The sequence below is a fragment of the Pongo pygmaeus genome, chromosome 17 (genome assembly GCF_028885625.2).
Source record: "Pongo pygmaeus isolate AG05252 chromosome 17, NHGRI_mPonPyg2-v2.0_pri, whole genome shotgun sequence".
Classification (NCBI taxonomy): Eukaryota; Metazoa; Chordata; class Mammalia; order Primates; family Hominidae; genus Pongo; species Pongo pygmaeus.
The window spans coordinates 27,283,844-27,298,324 of record NC_072390.2 but is presented as its reverse complement, the minus strand read 5'-3'; the positions used below and the strand labels follow the sequence as shown (position 1 = coordinate 27,298,324).

The window sequence follows — 14,481 nt, the reverse complement described above, 5'->3', positions numbered from 1 at the left end:
GGAGGCTGAGGCAGGAGAATTGCTTGAACCCAGGAGGCGGAGGTTACAGTGAGCCGAGATCATGCCATTGCACTCCCGCCTGGGCAACAAGAGCAAAGCTCCATCTTTAAAAAAAAAAAAAAGGGAAGGAGAGAGAGAGAGAAAATAGCAGATCTTGTGAGAAGAACGGGATTGGGGCTGACCCTTCCAAATCTGTGCAGCTTTGTAGCTGGCAAGTGAACAAAAACATTGACGAAGCTAATAAAAGTGCTGGCTCTCTGAACTCCACTCTGGCACAGACCCCCATGAGACCATCCTCAGCCCTGAACCCCAGACCCTGAACCCAAGGCCTCCACTTCTTCCCACTCTCCATAGAAGTCCTCGAAGTCATTCTCTTCTAATAGAGACTACTTGCTGTGAACATAAAATTATGATCTGAGGTTTGTCTTCTTCATCAGTCCTTTTCTTTTTTTGTCCTTTTTAAACACAGAGGAAGGAGGCAGAGGCTTCACAGTTCTTCACCCATTCTTACAGTTTCAGAGACAGCTTAGGAGTGGAAAGAGGAATGAAACCATGAAACCCCCTTCTTGCCATTCCTTGCATTGAGGAAGGACACTTCTGTAGGATCTTCAGCTTTGTTTAAAAGACATCATGCACTGATAAAGCTTTCCCTTTATTTGAGAGGACAGTTGCCCCTCATCACTTCACGATATGAATGTCCTGCAAAAAATTGCACATAAATCAAGAGGACTTGTGTGTAATAGGGATGTCACTCCCCTATCTAGTAATCCTCTATGAGCTAATCTGCACTACAGAAGCATGCCTCAAAGCAAAACAGACTATTCTTAGTCAAACGGAAAAAAGGAGGAGAAAGGACTATAAAAGCTAGCATCACTTGAGTAACTTAGATTATACCTGAATTTCACCTGGATCTCAATATAAAAATTCTTGTGTACTTTAGACACAAGAGTGTAAGAGCATTTCATGCTGGAATGGAGCACGGTGGATTCAGCATTGGAGGCAGCCAGTGTAGTTAGGAAAATAACAGTTTCAGAAAACTGGGTGATTTCCTAAACAGTAATGGTAGAAAGGTACCCAGTTTATGTAAATGTGTGAAAGGAGGCTCCTCTGGGTGCTTCACAGGATGTTGGCAACACTTACTTGGCTGTCCTGTGTATGTTGCCGTGCTTTCCACCCATGCTTGCCCAAGCTTAAGTGATGGGGACAATGAGAGAAACAATATCCTTGGCAATATGGCCATACTCAAGGTTTTGTTCATTCAAACGTGACCTCAAGAACATGTCATGCCTCAGCTCCACCAGTAAGAATATATGTGGTAACTGTTGTAGATAACAGAGCCCCCAGTGATAGAATCTGGCGTAAATCAACTTGTGTTTTACTAAGAGCAGAAAAACACAATCTGTAACTCATACACACCAACGTCCTACTCTGGATTTGTGATGGGGTTCATCAACCCTGCATGTTTTGAAGATTTTTTACATTTGTAAACAATAACTAACCTGAATTATTTCAATGATACTCTCGTCACTTGTTCTTTCGCTGCCCCAACTCTTTCTTAAATCACAGTTAAAGCTCTTCCTTAATGCTGAAATATATTTCATAGGTAAGTTATATTTCATAGATAGGTTCGCTTGTGACTTGGCTTTTGTATTTCTAGGTGCATAACATTCATTGCTTGAAAAATTGCTCTGTTTTAAAATAGCTACTATAATTTCCCTTCACTGCTGTGAAAGGGTGTTTTTTTCATATATGTTCAAAAAGCACATGAAGAAACATGGGTTTACTGGAGTGTGGCAGAATGAGTAATGGGCTGGAAACTCAGAAGCTCAAAGTTCTGGTTTTGCCACTAACTCATCCTAAAACCTAGATAAGCTGCTTCTAATCTCTCTGTGACCCCGTTTCTGTTTATCATAAATGGTGTTAAACCTGGCTCACCTCATAGCTGTAAAGGTAGCAACCATAAGAAAGCATATGATAATATAGATCCTTTAACAACAATCTCTTAATCTGTGAAGGATATCTACATCTGTATTTTTCATTTGATACTTACAGTAATTCTTTGGGAATTACTGTAAAAAGGTGGTCTTCTTGTTTTGCTGTTTAGGCAATTACAGCATGTAAACAACACAGAAATTCCATACATTTTCTAATACTGTGTATGTGTGTGTTTACTGATATGTGTGGGTAGGCAATAGACACATATTAACATATATACACACCTTGAACATTATGATTCACAATGAGGGTACCCATCTGTGTAGTATTTTTATTTTTTTCATTTTTATACTCCAAGTTCAGGTGTACTTCCTCCTTAGAATTTCAATACATTTTTTCTCTGTGCTAAAGCAGACCTATGATAACCTATTTTCCCTTGTATCTTAGAACATTTTGCTTTTATCTTTTACTGTGTGAAGTATAAAATTCATATGGGGAAGGCTCAAGTGCTTGGTATCTGGAAAGCTTGAATCCATCTGGAAGCTCCTCAACACTCATAGGTAGGTTAGGGCCATTGGGGTCAAGATCCAAAGAGCTCATGAGACTTCTTGGAATGATCGTCCTCCAGTTGGGGCAATGATTGTCTAAGTCATCACCTTGTTGTGAGAACACCTCCACTGTCAAGGAGAAGTCAGTTGTTCCAGCGATGGAGGTGGGGTACTGGTGCTGAAGTGCAAGAGGATCGTATTACATTGACAGCAGGGAACAGATGGGGCCAATATCATGACCCTAAGATGCACAGCCCACCTAATCTTTTGTCTTTATCTAGGTTATACAGAGTGATTACTGAGTAATGCTTACATGATGGGACAGTGCTGTTCAGTAGAACTTTCTGCTGGATGGAGATGCTCTGTATCTGTGCTGCCCAGTGTGGTAGCTACTTGTCACACGTGGCTGTTGAGCACTTGAAACACAGTTGGTGTGAATGAGGACATGCATTTTAAATATGGAATTTTAATTTTTAATTTAAATAATCACCTGTGACTCTTGACTGCTAGACTAAGGCGAGTCTACAAACATTATGCTACATTTCTGTTATTTAGAAGTCAAATTACAGTAACATCCAGGGAATTTTCCATTAATACTATGTGCACTCTTGAGAACACATAGGGGGATGATAGGAGGAGGAGGAGGTGATATATGAAATAGGAATGAAAGAAATGGCAGTTTAAGCCTAAGTAAGACATGGAATTGCAGTGCCAACCCATGTAGATGGTGTTGGTTTTTCAGAGATAACCAGAAAGTAGTGTTTCAGGGTATGACTCTCCTTGATTTTGTTTTTGCAGGTTCTTTCATGCTGGTGAATGCCTCTGGGAGACCTGAGGGGCAGAGAGCCCACCTGCTCTTACCCCAACTTAAAGAAAATGATACCCACTGCATCGATTTTCACTATTTTGTGTCCAGCAAGAGTAATTCTCCTCCGGGGTTACTCAATGTCTACGTGAAGGTCAATAACGGGCCACTGGGGAATCCTATCTGGAATATATCTGGAGACCCAACACGTACATGGAACAGGGCAGAACTGGCCATTAGTACTTTCTGGCCTAACTTTTATCAGGTATGTGCTTTCTTTTTATTACATATTTTGAAGCATCCTCTAATTTCTAAAAATATAAATTATTGTTATATCATTGTAATCAGAAAAGGTTGTTGTATTTTTGTTGGCGAGGTTGTGGAGAAAGGGGAACTCTCATCCTATGCTGTTGGTGGGATTGTAAATTAGTTCAGCCCCTTTGTAAAGCAGCTTGGATACTTCTCAAAGAACTGAACAGAGACTTACTGTTCAACCCAGCAATCCCATTACTGGGTATATAACCAAAGGAAAATCAATTACATGAGTTCAGGTGTTTTTTTGGTAGAATGTTTATCACAGCACAATTCATAATAGCAAAGACTTGGAATCCACCTAGGTGTCCATCAATGGTGGACTGGATTAAAAAAAACATGGTACATACACACCATGGAATAGTGTGCAGCCATAAAAAAGAATGAAATCATGTCTTTAGCAGCAACTGGAAGCCATTATCCCAAGCGAATTAATGCAAAAACAGAAAACCAAATGCTGCATGTTTTTACTTATAAGTAGGAGCTAAGCATTGGGTGCATATGGACATAAAGATGGGAACAGTAGACACTAGAGAATACAAAAAGGAGGAGGGGAGCAAGGGTGGAAAAACTTAACTTTTGGGTACTGTGCTCACTACCTGGGTGATGGGATTAATCATACCTCCAAACCTCAGAATCATGCAATTTACCCAGGTAACAAACCTGCACTTGTTTCTCCTGAATCTGCAATTTAAATAAATAAATAAATAAATTTTTATAACAGTGCAAGAAAAACCTATGCTATTTGATAAGGATTGTCTTAAGGCTTTGTCAAATTAGTAAAACATACAATTCAAAATTTGTTTATGCCTGGCATGTATTGTTTTAAGAAAATAAAAGCAGTCACTTGTAGGAGGGCAAGAAATGCTATCTACGGGGTTTGCAAATATATTTTCTTTTCTTTCTTTTTTTTTTGAGACTGGGACTCGTTCCATCACCCGGGCTAGAGTACAGTGTTGTGATCACAATTCACTCCAGCCTCAGACTCCTGGGCTCAAGTGATTCTCCCACCTCAGCCTCCCAAGTAGCTGGAAATACAGACATATGCCACTATGTTGGGCTAATTTTTTAAATTTTTTTGTAGAGACAGGACCTTGCTATGTTGCCCAGGCTGGTCTCAAACTCCTGGTCTCAAGTGATCCTGCCACCTCAGCCTCCCAAAGTGCTAGAATTACAGGCATGAGCCATTGTGCCCAGCTGGATATTTTAGTTTCTATATTAAGTAGGCCATATGTGACGCAGAAAGACATAGCACCTGAGTCTAAAAGAAGACGCCCTCTGCAAATGGGTCTCAGGAGTAAATGAGTCATAAGAGATGAGCCCTGTGGAGACAAGCCAGTGAGGGGCAGGTCCCTGCTTCTACCCACGTAAGCAACAGGAAGAAAATACCAGATGTAGGTGGAGTCCTTGTCACAGAGGCACTGCCACAAGGCCTGTTCTGTTATTTTGGGGGCTCTGTGGAGACCCGCAGTAACTGCTTTGAGTTCCTGTTTAAAGTAACTGAAGGGCGGAGGCCCATGGACAGTTCAAAAGTGGTGCCAAAGCAGTTCTGACGTCACGTCCTGTCTGCCCTTCTGTTGGGGATGCCTGTGACACAAGAGCATCCTAACTTAGGATCAAAGTGGGAAATTAGTGACAACGGGCATTTGGAGAGCTTTTTCTTTTTTGTCCACAGCATCTTTTAAAAATAACAGTATTGAGAATACTCAATTAATGGCCAACTACGAGGAGGAATAAAGAGGATTGCAATATTTTGCTTTTCTCTTTCTTTAATTCCTTTAGCTCAGACAGGAGCCAGCTGGAACATGCATCTAAGATCATTTTTCATGTTTAATTGAGGTGCTTGGCTAGACATAGGGAAGGGAAAGCTAGGGCTTTCCAGGGCTGCTTGTCTTCAAAATGGGTGTGAACAGCATCCAGTAATCCATTCTGCAGGTTTGGTGTTTATGAGTTAAGATCCATCAACCCCAATTTCTCTCTCCCTGGACTGATGAATAAATGGGCTTTAAATTTCTTGCTTAATTTATCTTTGTAGGCATATGCCTACGACAATTTCTAGGATTTAATGAGTGGCAAGTAAATGTGTGTGTGTTTTTTTTTAATGGAAATAAAGACAGGGAAAGCTCTGTGAGTACACGTGTAAATTGTTAAGATCTTTTTAGAGTATGTACTTTGGCAATAAGTTTTAAAATTGTTAAAAAATTTAGATATGCTTAAATCTAGCAATCCACTATTAGGAATTTATCCTAAAGAAGTAATGAAGAGTGATTGCAAATAATTAACTACTGGGATATTCATAGCAGCTTATTTATAGTAAAGAAAAATCAGAAACAGTAGTTTTCCAACAATAGAGGATTTGTTAATTTATGCTACCTCAATACAAAAATTTATTTTGCAGGCATTAAGAATAATGTTATGGAAGAAAATTTAATGATACATTTAAGGTTATGTTGTTAAATGGATTAAACAGGTATAAAGCAATGCGTTAAATTCTATTTTTAAATTTAAAAAATCTAATAAAGACTGAAATATATCCTGAAATAAATACTTAAGAAAGTGGTATCTTGGCTGGGTGCAGCAGCTCAAGCCTGTAATCCCAGCACTTTGGGAGGCCGAGGTGGGAGGATCACCTGAGTCCAGGAGTTTAAGACCAGCCTGGGCAACATGGCGAAATCCAGTGTCTCAAAAAAAAAAAAAAAAAAAAAAAAAAAAATTAGCAGGACATGGTGGCATGCACCTGTAGTTGCAGCTACTCTGGAGGCTGAGGCTGGAAGATTGCTTGAGCCTGGGAGGTCGAGGCCTCAGTGAGCTGTGGTCGTGCCACTGCCCTCCAGCCTGGGTGACAGAGTGAGACCTTGCCTCAAGAAAAAAAAATAAAAATAAGGAAAAAAGAAAGTAGAATCTCTCTAGCTAGTGGGATAACAGGTAAACTTTTTTTTTTTTTGGGCCATCTGTTATATTCTCAGTTTTCCCCAATGTACATGTACTGGTTTTATTTATAAAACAAAAAGTAAAAATTTGTTTTTCCTCCAGAAGGAAAATATCCTATTTAATAAACACATGCTTTATATATAAATGTACTAGTGACCAATCAATAGTTTAAAGCATGTGGCCTCTGGGACAAAACTTAGGAAATGCATTTCATAGGGTTAAAAAGCAAGTGGGTGGCTGGGCGCAATGGCTCGTGCCTTTAGTTCTAGCACTTTGGGAGGCTGAGGCAGGTAGGCAGGTGGATTGCTTGAGGTCAGGAGTTCAGGACCAGCCTGGTCAACATGGTGAAACCCCATCTTTACTAAAAATACAAAAATTAGCTGGGCGTGGTGGTGCACGCCTGTAGTCCCAGCCACTTGGGAGGCTGAGGCACAAGAATCCCTTGAACCAGGGAGGCGGAGGTTGCAGTGAGCTGAGATTGTGCCGCTGCACTCCAGCCTGGGAGACAGAACAAGACCCTGTCTCAAAAAAAAAAAAAAAAAAAGGCAACCAGTAGAACTGGGTTTGGCCAAGCTAGGCCTCCAGAGGTTTTTGTATGGTGGCTTAGGCTGAGAAGCTGAATGTGATTAAAAACCTTCTTTTGGAGGAGCCTTTCCCAAAGTAGGGAAGACAGGGATCTGGAATGTTCCCACTGCCCCTCTGGGACCTATTCTAGGTTCTTCCTCAGTCTCCAGTTGTCTGCTGGATTGAGGCCAGTGGACCACACTCCTAGTTGAGATCAGAAGGTATGTCCTGCTCATCTTTTCCCTGAGTTTCTTCTCTTGGGCCTTAGCAGTGTCCACACAAAACCTCTAGAATGGGTTCTCTTGAGACCGTCACAGCCTCCAGAGCCACAGTGTGCTGGTTGAGCATGGCCTTGGCTGCAGTCAGACGTGGAATTTCTGTTTTGCCTTTTACACCCGTACCTCAGTCAGCTGCATTAAAGGAATGATGTGGTTTATGAACAGTCTTGGAAGACCAGACTTTAAAAAGGAACTGTTAAACTGCACTGAGAGTAAGATGGTCCTATATATTTCAGGCTATTGTCATTTTCAGTGAATTCTTACTTTCTTGAGCACCTTTGGATAACATATTTCACCTTCCCAATTGTGAATTTCTGCTCCTAACCTTTAAGCCCTCTCACTTTTCACTGTCATCTCTCACACTTTACTGAGCAGTAAATGATTTGCCAAATTAAGTTAGAATTTTTTTCTCATGGCTTTTTGGTTCACTTTTGAATGTATTGCTTCATTGGTATCTTAGTCTGCTGTGCTGCAGTAACAAAATACCACAGGACTGTATGGCTTAAACAACAGACAATATTTCTCACATTTCTAGAGTTTGAGAAGTCCAAGATCAGGGTGCCAGCATCGTCAGATTCTGGTGCAACTCTCTTCCTGGTTTGCAGGTGGTCATCTTCTTTCTGTGTCCTCACACAGTTAGGGGGAGGTCAGGGAAGCAAGAGCTCTCACGTCTCTTCTTACGAAGGTCTACTCCCATCACGAGGGCTCCCCCATTGTGACCCCATCACCTCCCCAAGGCCCACCTCCTAATACCACCATATTTGGGATTAGGGTTTCAGCGTCAACCTGGGGAGTACACAGACATTCAGTTCATAGCACTGATAGATTCATTAGGAATAGCTTCATACTTTGAATTTAAAGATGGATTTGTAGAGATTCTTTAATACAGTGTTGCTAAGTTTTTATTTATTTTTGTTGTTGGGAAAATTTTTATTTTAAAATGGAAATGGAAATATAATATACAGGAAAAGCTTGTGCTTTCCTTTTTTTTCGTTGCATAAACAATAATAATGCAATCCAGGTCAAAGCACAAGGCAGAAACTTGAGAAAAGAACAGTTATTACAAGTACATGGTCTTCTTTTCAAATACCCATGAAAACGTTTAACGACTGGATGGCTGGGTACCTACAGAAAGCTCCAAAGCAATAATCTGGCCTTTTAGTTTCGACGGGACTATTTTGAATCTTAGATTTATCAGTCACTCCTTTCCCATTCTACTTGTTCTAAGAATTAAGTATATAATGAAAATAAAAAGCCCACATCTTGACTTTAAATCTCCGCTCTCCTTAAAACCTGTTTGAGGAAACAAAAATGGGGAAGAAGAAGATCAGAGCAAAAACATTGTTAGCACTGGCTGCCCTCATGCAGGTGGGCTACTACCAACTCCTGATGAACATCTGTAAAGGGTGTAGATCTACTGAAAACCCACTTGTTTGTTTAATTCCTGAGCACTTCCACCAAGCATCAGCCTTGGAATTTTTAAAGACAGAGTTAAGGTAGCACTTCCTTATTATTTCCCCTTTATCTGCTGGGCAGTAAACAAATTGAAATCATTGCCCTAATAGCAATATAAACTATTAGGTAAATGGCACATTGTAGATGTGGCAAGAGAGATGTCAGCAGGAACCTTCCCAGACACTGAATTGCAGGCCTTAAAATCGCTATGTAAGACCTGAATGAGGTTTCCCAGTTGGGATAAGAAGGACAGGCCATATTCACAGATATAAAGTAAAAGGAAGACACCTACCAAATCCAATTTTCACCCCTGGCCTGAGGTGTCAGCCTAATTAGAGATGGTCAGAAGAAAAGCCTGGACAAAAAACAAAACAAAACAAACAATAAGCTGTGAAGTTGAGCCAGGGGAGGGGCTTCCTTGGGCTGCAGATCCAGTCCCTAGTCCATGGGGCCGGCACACGTGTACCGAGGAGATGCCTGTTGTAGTCTGACGCTCTCAGAAATACAAGTCATGCAAGAGCCCGTCTGCTTTTGATATAATTTCTCATATAGATTTCTTTATGAGGAGTTCTGTACTGGCCTGAAAATGTGACTCTGGTTTTTGACTATTATATTTCTGATTCCAAAATATAAAAAATATATTTTCCAGGCCAGGCGTGGTGGCTCACGCCTGTAATCCCAGCACTGTGGGAGGCTGAGGCAGGCGGATCATGAGGTCAGGAGATCGAGACCAGCCTGGCTAACACGGTGAAACCCTGTCTCTACTAAAAAACACAAAAAATTAGCTGGGCGTGGTGGCGGGCACCTGTAGTCCCAGCTACTTGGGAGGCTGAGGTAGGAGAATGGCGTGAACCCGGCAGGCGGAGCTTGCAGTGAGCCAAGATTGCGCCACTGCACTCCAGCCTGGGGGACAGAGCAAGACTCCGTCTCAGAAAAAAAAAAAATATATATATATATATGTTATATATATATATATTTATATTTTTTTCCAGTATTGTGTGTGCATGGATGCATGTGTATAACATTTTCTTATGTGAACATGGTGCATAAAACTCAATATCCAAGTGATGCATTCTCAGGCTGTTTCTAGGCCTGAAAGCTGAAGACAAGATAATAGGATATGGGCATCTAAAGGAGGTGAAACCTTTGAGAAGCCATCTCTCAGGGTACAGGAAGTCAGCTTCCTGTAGACACCACCCCTACAATTATTACGTAGGCTGCAGGATATATTCTAGAATTCTAAAATATTAATATAAGGTTCATGTATACTTGAAATATTTATGTGTTAAAATACTTCATATAGTACTTTATTTCTATAAGCAAATTTCACACTAGTAAGTAGTTTTGATATGAGTGAAAATTGATTAATGAATTCTTTTAAAGGAATTTCATATTATAAATTGTTTGCACATGGGCAGCATCAGAGGACAGTAAAAGAACATACACTTTGTGTTACAAAGAATGGGATTTGAATATCAGCCCTGCTTACTTAGAAGCTTGGGCAACTAATTTAAACTTTATGAGCCTCACTTTCCTAATTACAGTGGGGTGGGGGGTAGTAATTAGGGTAATTAGGGGTTGAAGATGAAAGGAAAAGCACATTGGGGATACGCTAGCCTCTTAAGAAGTGGTGGCAGTTTGTTGAGCCACTGTTAAGATTTGTGGAAGATGGTAAAAAGGGAACCAGTTAATAGTTGATGCTTTCTCCCTGCTAAGGCGCTTCCTAAATGTATTTAGTGTAATGTCAAAAGGTGTTAAATGAAAAAAGGGCTCCAGGAACAAATCCTTTTGTGAAACACTGCATGAGACAAAGTGAACCAAGTTCCTTTCTGTCAGAACATTCCAGAACTGCTCTCATACAGCACTGCAAGGTGAGGTTCTGTCAGGGTCCGTGCAGTTCTCCCTTCCCTGGACTTCTTTGACTGCATCTCAAGGACCAGGTGCCCTTGGGTTGCATTCAGGGACCGCTGTGTTGGGCTCTTCAGTTGGCTATTTCCCATGACCTTCTGGGCCTTCTTCCAGAACGTCCATTTCTCACTTCGCTTTGGCTACAAAATACTGAGTTAATTTTCATCTTGATCAGCATCTGAACTCTGCAATTGTTGGACTAGGGGAAGTTTTCAGTCAATCTAGACTCAAGTGTCCTGTGTACTTTTGATAACCATAATAGGTCTTTTGGGGCATCTCACTTTCACAGTTTTTTCCTCTAGCTTTAATATTAACATCGTTAGACACTTATAGAATTTTGAAAAGTTTCTTAGCAGAGTAAAGTGTTCTTGCCACAGTAGTCATTTCGTGTAGTTTTTACTGTTTATAATAGAATAGTATGCTACAGGTACACATCACAATGGTAATCTGCATGGAATACAGCTAATTGCAGGTTAATTACTGTTCCTTAAAACATAAATTGCCAAGTATTTAGTCATTAACACATATGTAATTCCTTAATTAATGTTTTTCCTAATGCTTCTGTGTGGACCTGCCCTCCTGTGGTTGGGAAGCAGTGGGGAAGGGCAGGTACCTGCCATCCTCAGGGCACCTGCTTCCTTTGATTTAGACATTGATTTTTTGCCATTTGAAAAATAATATTTTCCTCATGCACTCGCCCTATTGCTTTATTGTGCTGATAAAAAAAAAAAAGAACTCTGCTTTGATTCTGCACCCCTGCCTTCTGTTTCCCACCCCTACACCCTGAGGCAAAGGAGACAGCCACAGATGGATTTCTTCATATTCTAATCATGCATGCACCCCAGAAGCCTCAGCTCCCACCCAGAATTTCAGCCTTCCTCTCTGCTTTCAGAAGACAGTGATTTTGAGCCCAGTCAGAGGCCAGGGAGGCAGTGATCTTTGATATAAATGGTTGCTTTAAAAAGAGAAACAATGCATAGGTAGCTGAAAATCTCCTTCCCCCATGGCTGTCCATAAAGAAGTGGGGCTGGGGAGGGTGGGCAGGGACTACAGGGAATGGGAGGATAAAGTTATCAAATATGAGAGCCTTGTTGGTTCATGAGAGCCTCCTTGTTAAAACAAATGCCTTAGATATACTGAAGGGTCCCGGGAGAAGATTAGGTGTGGATTCAGCTTGGGCCCTGCTCGGAGTTCTTTGTGCAGCAAGGACTCAAAGGAGCTTGTACTGGGGAGAGGAGCACTAAACCAAGATTCACCCTTATCAGTCTGACATCTTTCCTGGTAAATGAGGAGTTGAGGGAATAGGGATGACTTGATCTTATCTATCTTTTCACATTTTGCTGCAAACTTTATTCCCCTGCACAGCTAGCTCGGTGCCTGTTTCTTTGCTGTATTTGCCTTCAGTCCACTGATTTTACTACAAAGCCATGTAAAGCCACAGCTAAGTGACAGCAGGCCCGCATACACTTGCTGCCTAGAGACAGTGTTTTAGAGTTGAATTGGTGGGTCTTTTCTAGATTGTGTTCCACAAATCCAGGGAATGTTAGGAGGCATTAATTGACCAAATGGAAAGAAGTACTGGGTTAAACAAAGTAGAACTGCTTCATTCTGCAGGCCATTTCGGAGGCTAGGAGTGTTTTTGAATCTCCGGGAAGGACACATGGCGAGTGTGGGTGCCCAGCTGGAGCCAGAATTTGGGCTTTGCTGAGTATTTCTTGAGTCTAGTGTTCCCTGAAGTACACTTGGGAAATACTGATATGTGCCAGTTGAAAAATAGAACATACTTTGACTCCATAAATTCCTTGGCTATGGCCCTTATTCCAAGTGCAAGACAACTGAATTGCTTCATGCCTCTAGAGGATGTGGGGAATTTGCTGTGGCAGTGAAATATCACTCTCTCTCAAGCAGGAAAGCTAGTCTAGTAGGTGCCCTGATACTCTGCATTTTGTGCTTAAAAAAGACAATATGTTTCAAGAAACCACTGGGGACACAGTAGGTTGTCAGTTTAATATTGACTTAGAACTGTATTTAGGAAGTAGAACAATTGCGTGATTTTTTTTCATCCTCAAAGATCTTATTTTTGATTATTTTTTAAAACCTGCCACATCTCTAAATTTCATTCTTAACTTGTACTTCTTATGTGATGATAAAGGATAAGTACTTCTATTATTTACCATCTTAATCTCTGCATGGTCTGCTGCTATATGCATATCAACCCGGTTCTTTATGACTTCTAAGCCATATTTTTGTCCTCTACCTTAATTTCTATGCACGGCCTCTTGAATGAGTATATGACTGATGATTATATCGTACTTTTCTCTAAAGGGAAGGAGGAAACAAAGAGAAAAGTGAGGAAGGTTGTGTTATTGGTAGGAAAAACAGGTGAAGACGTTTAAAAATAACATTGCAAGCACTAATAATTAGCTCCATTGCAAATTTTGCTGTCTTTTGAGTGCCTTTACCTTTCCCAAAGTAGATTTTTATTTTATTTTCTGATAACATGTCAATACAAATACAAATGCTTGAATATTTTTCTCCTGATTCTTAATGTGACATGTTTTGTGGTTTTGCCTGGACTCTTTAATATTACAGAAACTTTACTGTATATGTTTTATTTTTATGTAACTCATTTGACACAAACAAGATAAAGTTTTTGTAAATGGGTGTGACCCACCTTTGCATTTCTTTTAAATCAAAACCAGAAGGATAGACTAGGTAATGTGTGGGAGAACCAACGTTTGATCCCCTTTGTTCTAGGGAACTGACTAATGACTTCTACCAGCACATTTTCCTTGGTGAGTATCTGTGTTGGTAAGCAAATCCCCTTTCTTTGCTTACACATAGCAAGGAAAAGTGGCAGCATGGAAAGCTAATTTTGCTCTTCACTGAAGCAGGGAGGATCAGGGAGGCTGTGGTGTTAAACTGCTTCTGCATTTCTTCTGTTTGGCAGACATCTGAAGGATAGCCTGATGTCAAACCTCTCAGAGGCCAGCATCCAGGATGGATTTTCATGAGCAAATGAGAGCAATAGTCAGTTTAAACAACTGGTTTAACCAGTTGTTTCCTCTCTAAAAGCAAATGGCTTTTCCCACAGTCTCCAAAGGCTATATCTTGTCTCCTGAAATGTTATTAGTTGAGGCTGAATGAATATTGATTCTCTCTATTCTACATTTTCTTACATCCCAGGGCTGCAAATATCTGGGTGTTATCAGCAAAACAGTGAAATGGAGACTCAGAGTGAACCACATCACATGAATAGAGTTGATTCTCGATTATTTGCAGCAGTTATGTTCTGTAAAATTACAGAGAACACTGAATTAGTGAATACTGAACTACTTCTATAGGAAATATGGGGTTAGGTTCCTGTGAGCCTTTGGTCACTATGTTTTTGTAATGTTTTTGTCTACTGATCAATACATAACCTCATTTTATGTGTGTTTCTGTTTAAAGATGCTGTATGTAATTTATGTTGTTGATTCATTAACTTTGAACCTATGGCGAAGGCCAGTAGCACTGTAACTCATGCTGACTGGAGTGCTTCTAACATGTGTATTTTTTCCTTAAGGCTCATCTTAGCGTCCTTGCACTCTCAGGAGCACTAGACAGCCCTGAAGCACTATACTTGGGTTCATTTTAAAGAGCAACGTCACCAAAAAGAAGCACAAAAATGGAAAAGCATGGCACTAACTAGACCATGATAAGGATACTCTTTTATGGTATCAGAGCTGAAACAAGGCGACAGAAC

At 40.6% G+C, this 14,481-nt stretch overlaps 1 protein-coding gene across 13 annotated transcripts in view; it reads left to right on the top strand.

Moving 5' to 3' along the window:
• The window catches only part of PTPRM (protein tyrosine phosphatase receptor type M), an 840,386-nt gene that overhangs the window by 321,130 nt on the left and 504,775 nt on the right, over nucleotides 1-14,481 (top strand). For all 13 annotated transcript variants that reach the window (XM_054460379.2, XM_054460383.2, XM_063653925.1 and 10 more), the window contains exon 3: nucleotides 3,282-3,553. In XM_054460379.2, the coding sequence (XP_054316354.1) occupies nucleotides 3,282-3,553 (272 nt within the window). The remainder of the gene's footprint in view (nucleotides 1-3,281; nucleotides 3,554-14,481) is intronic.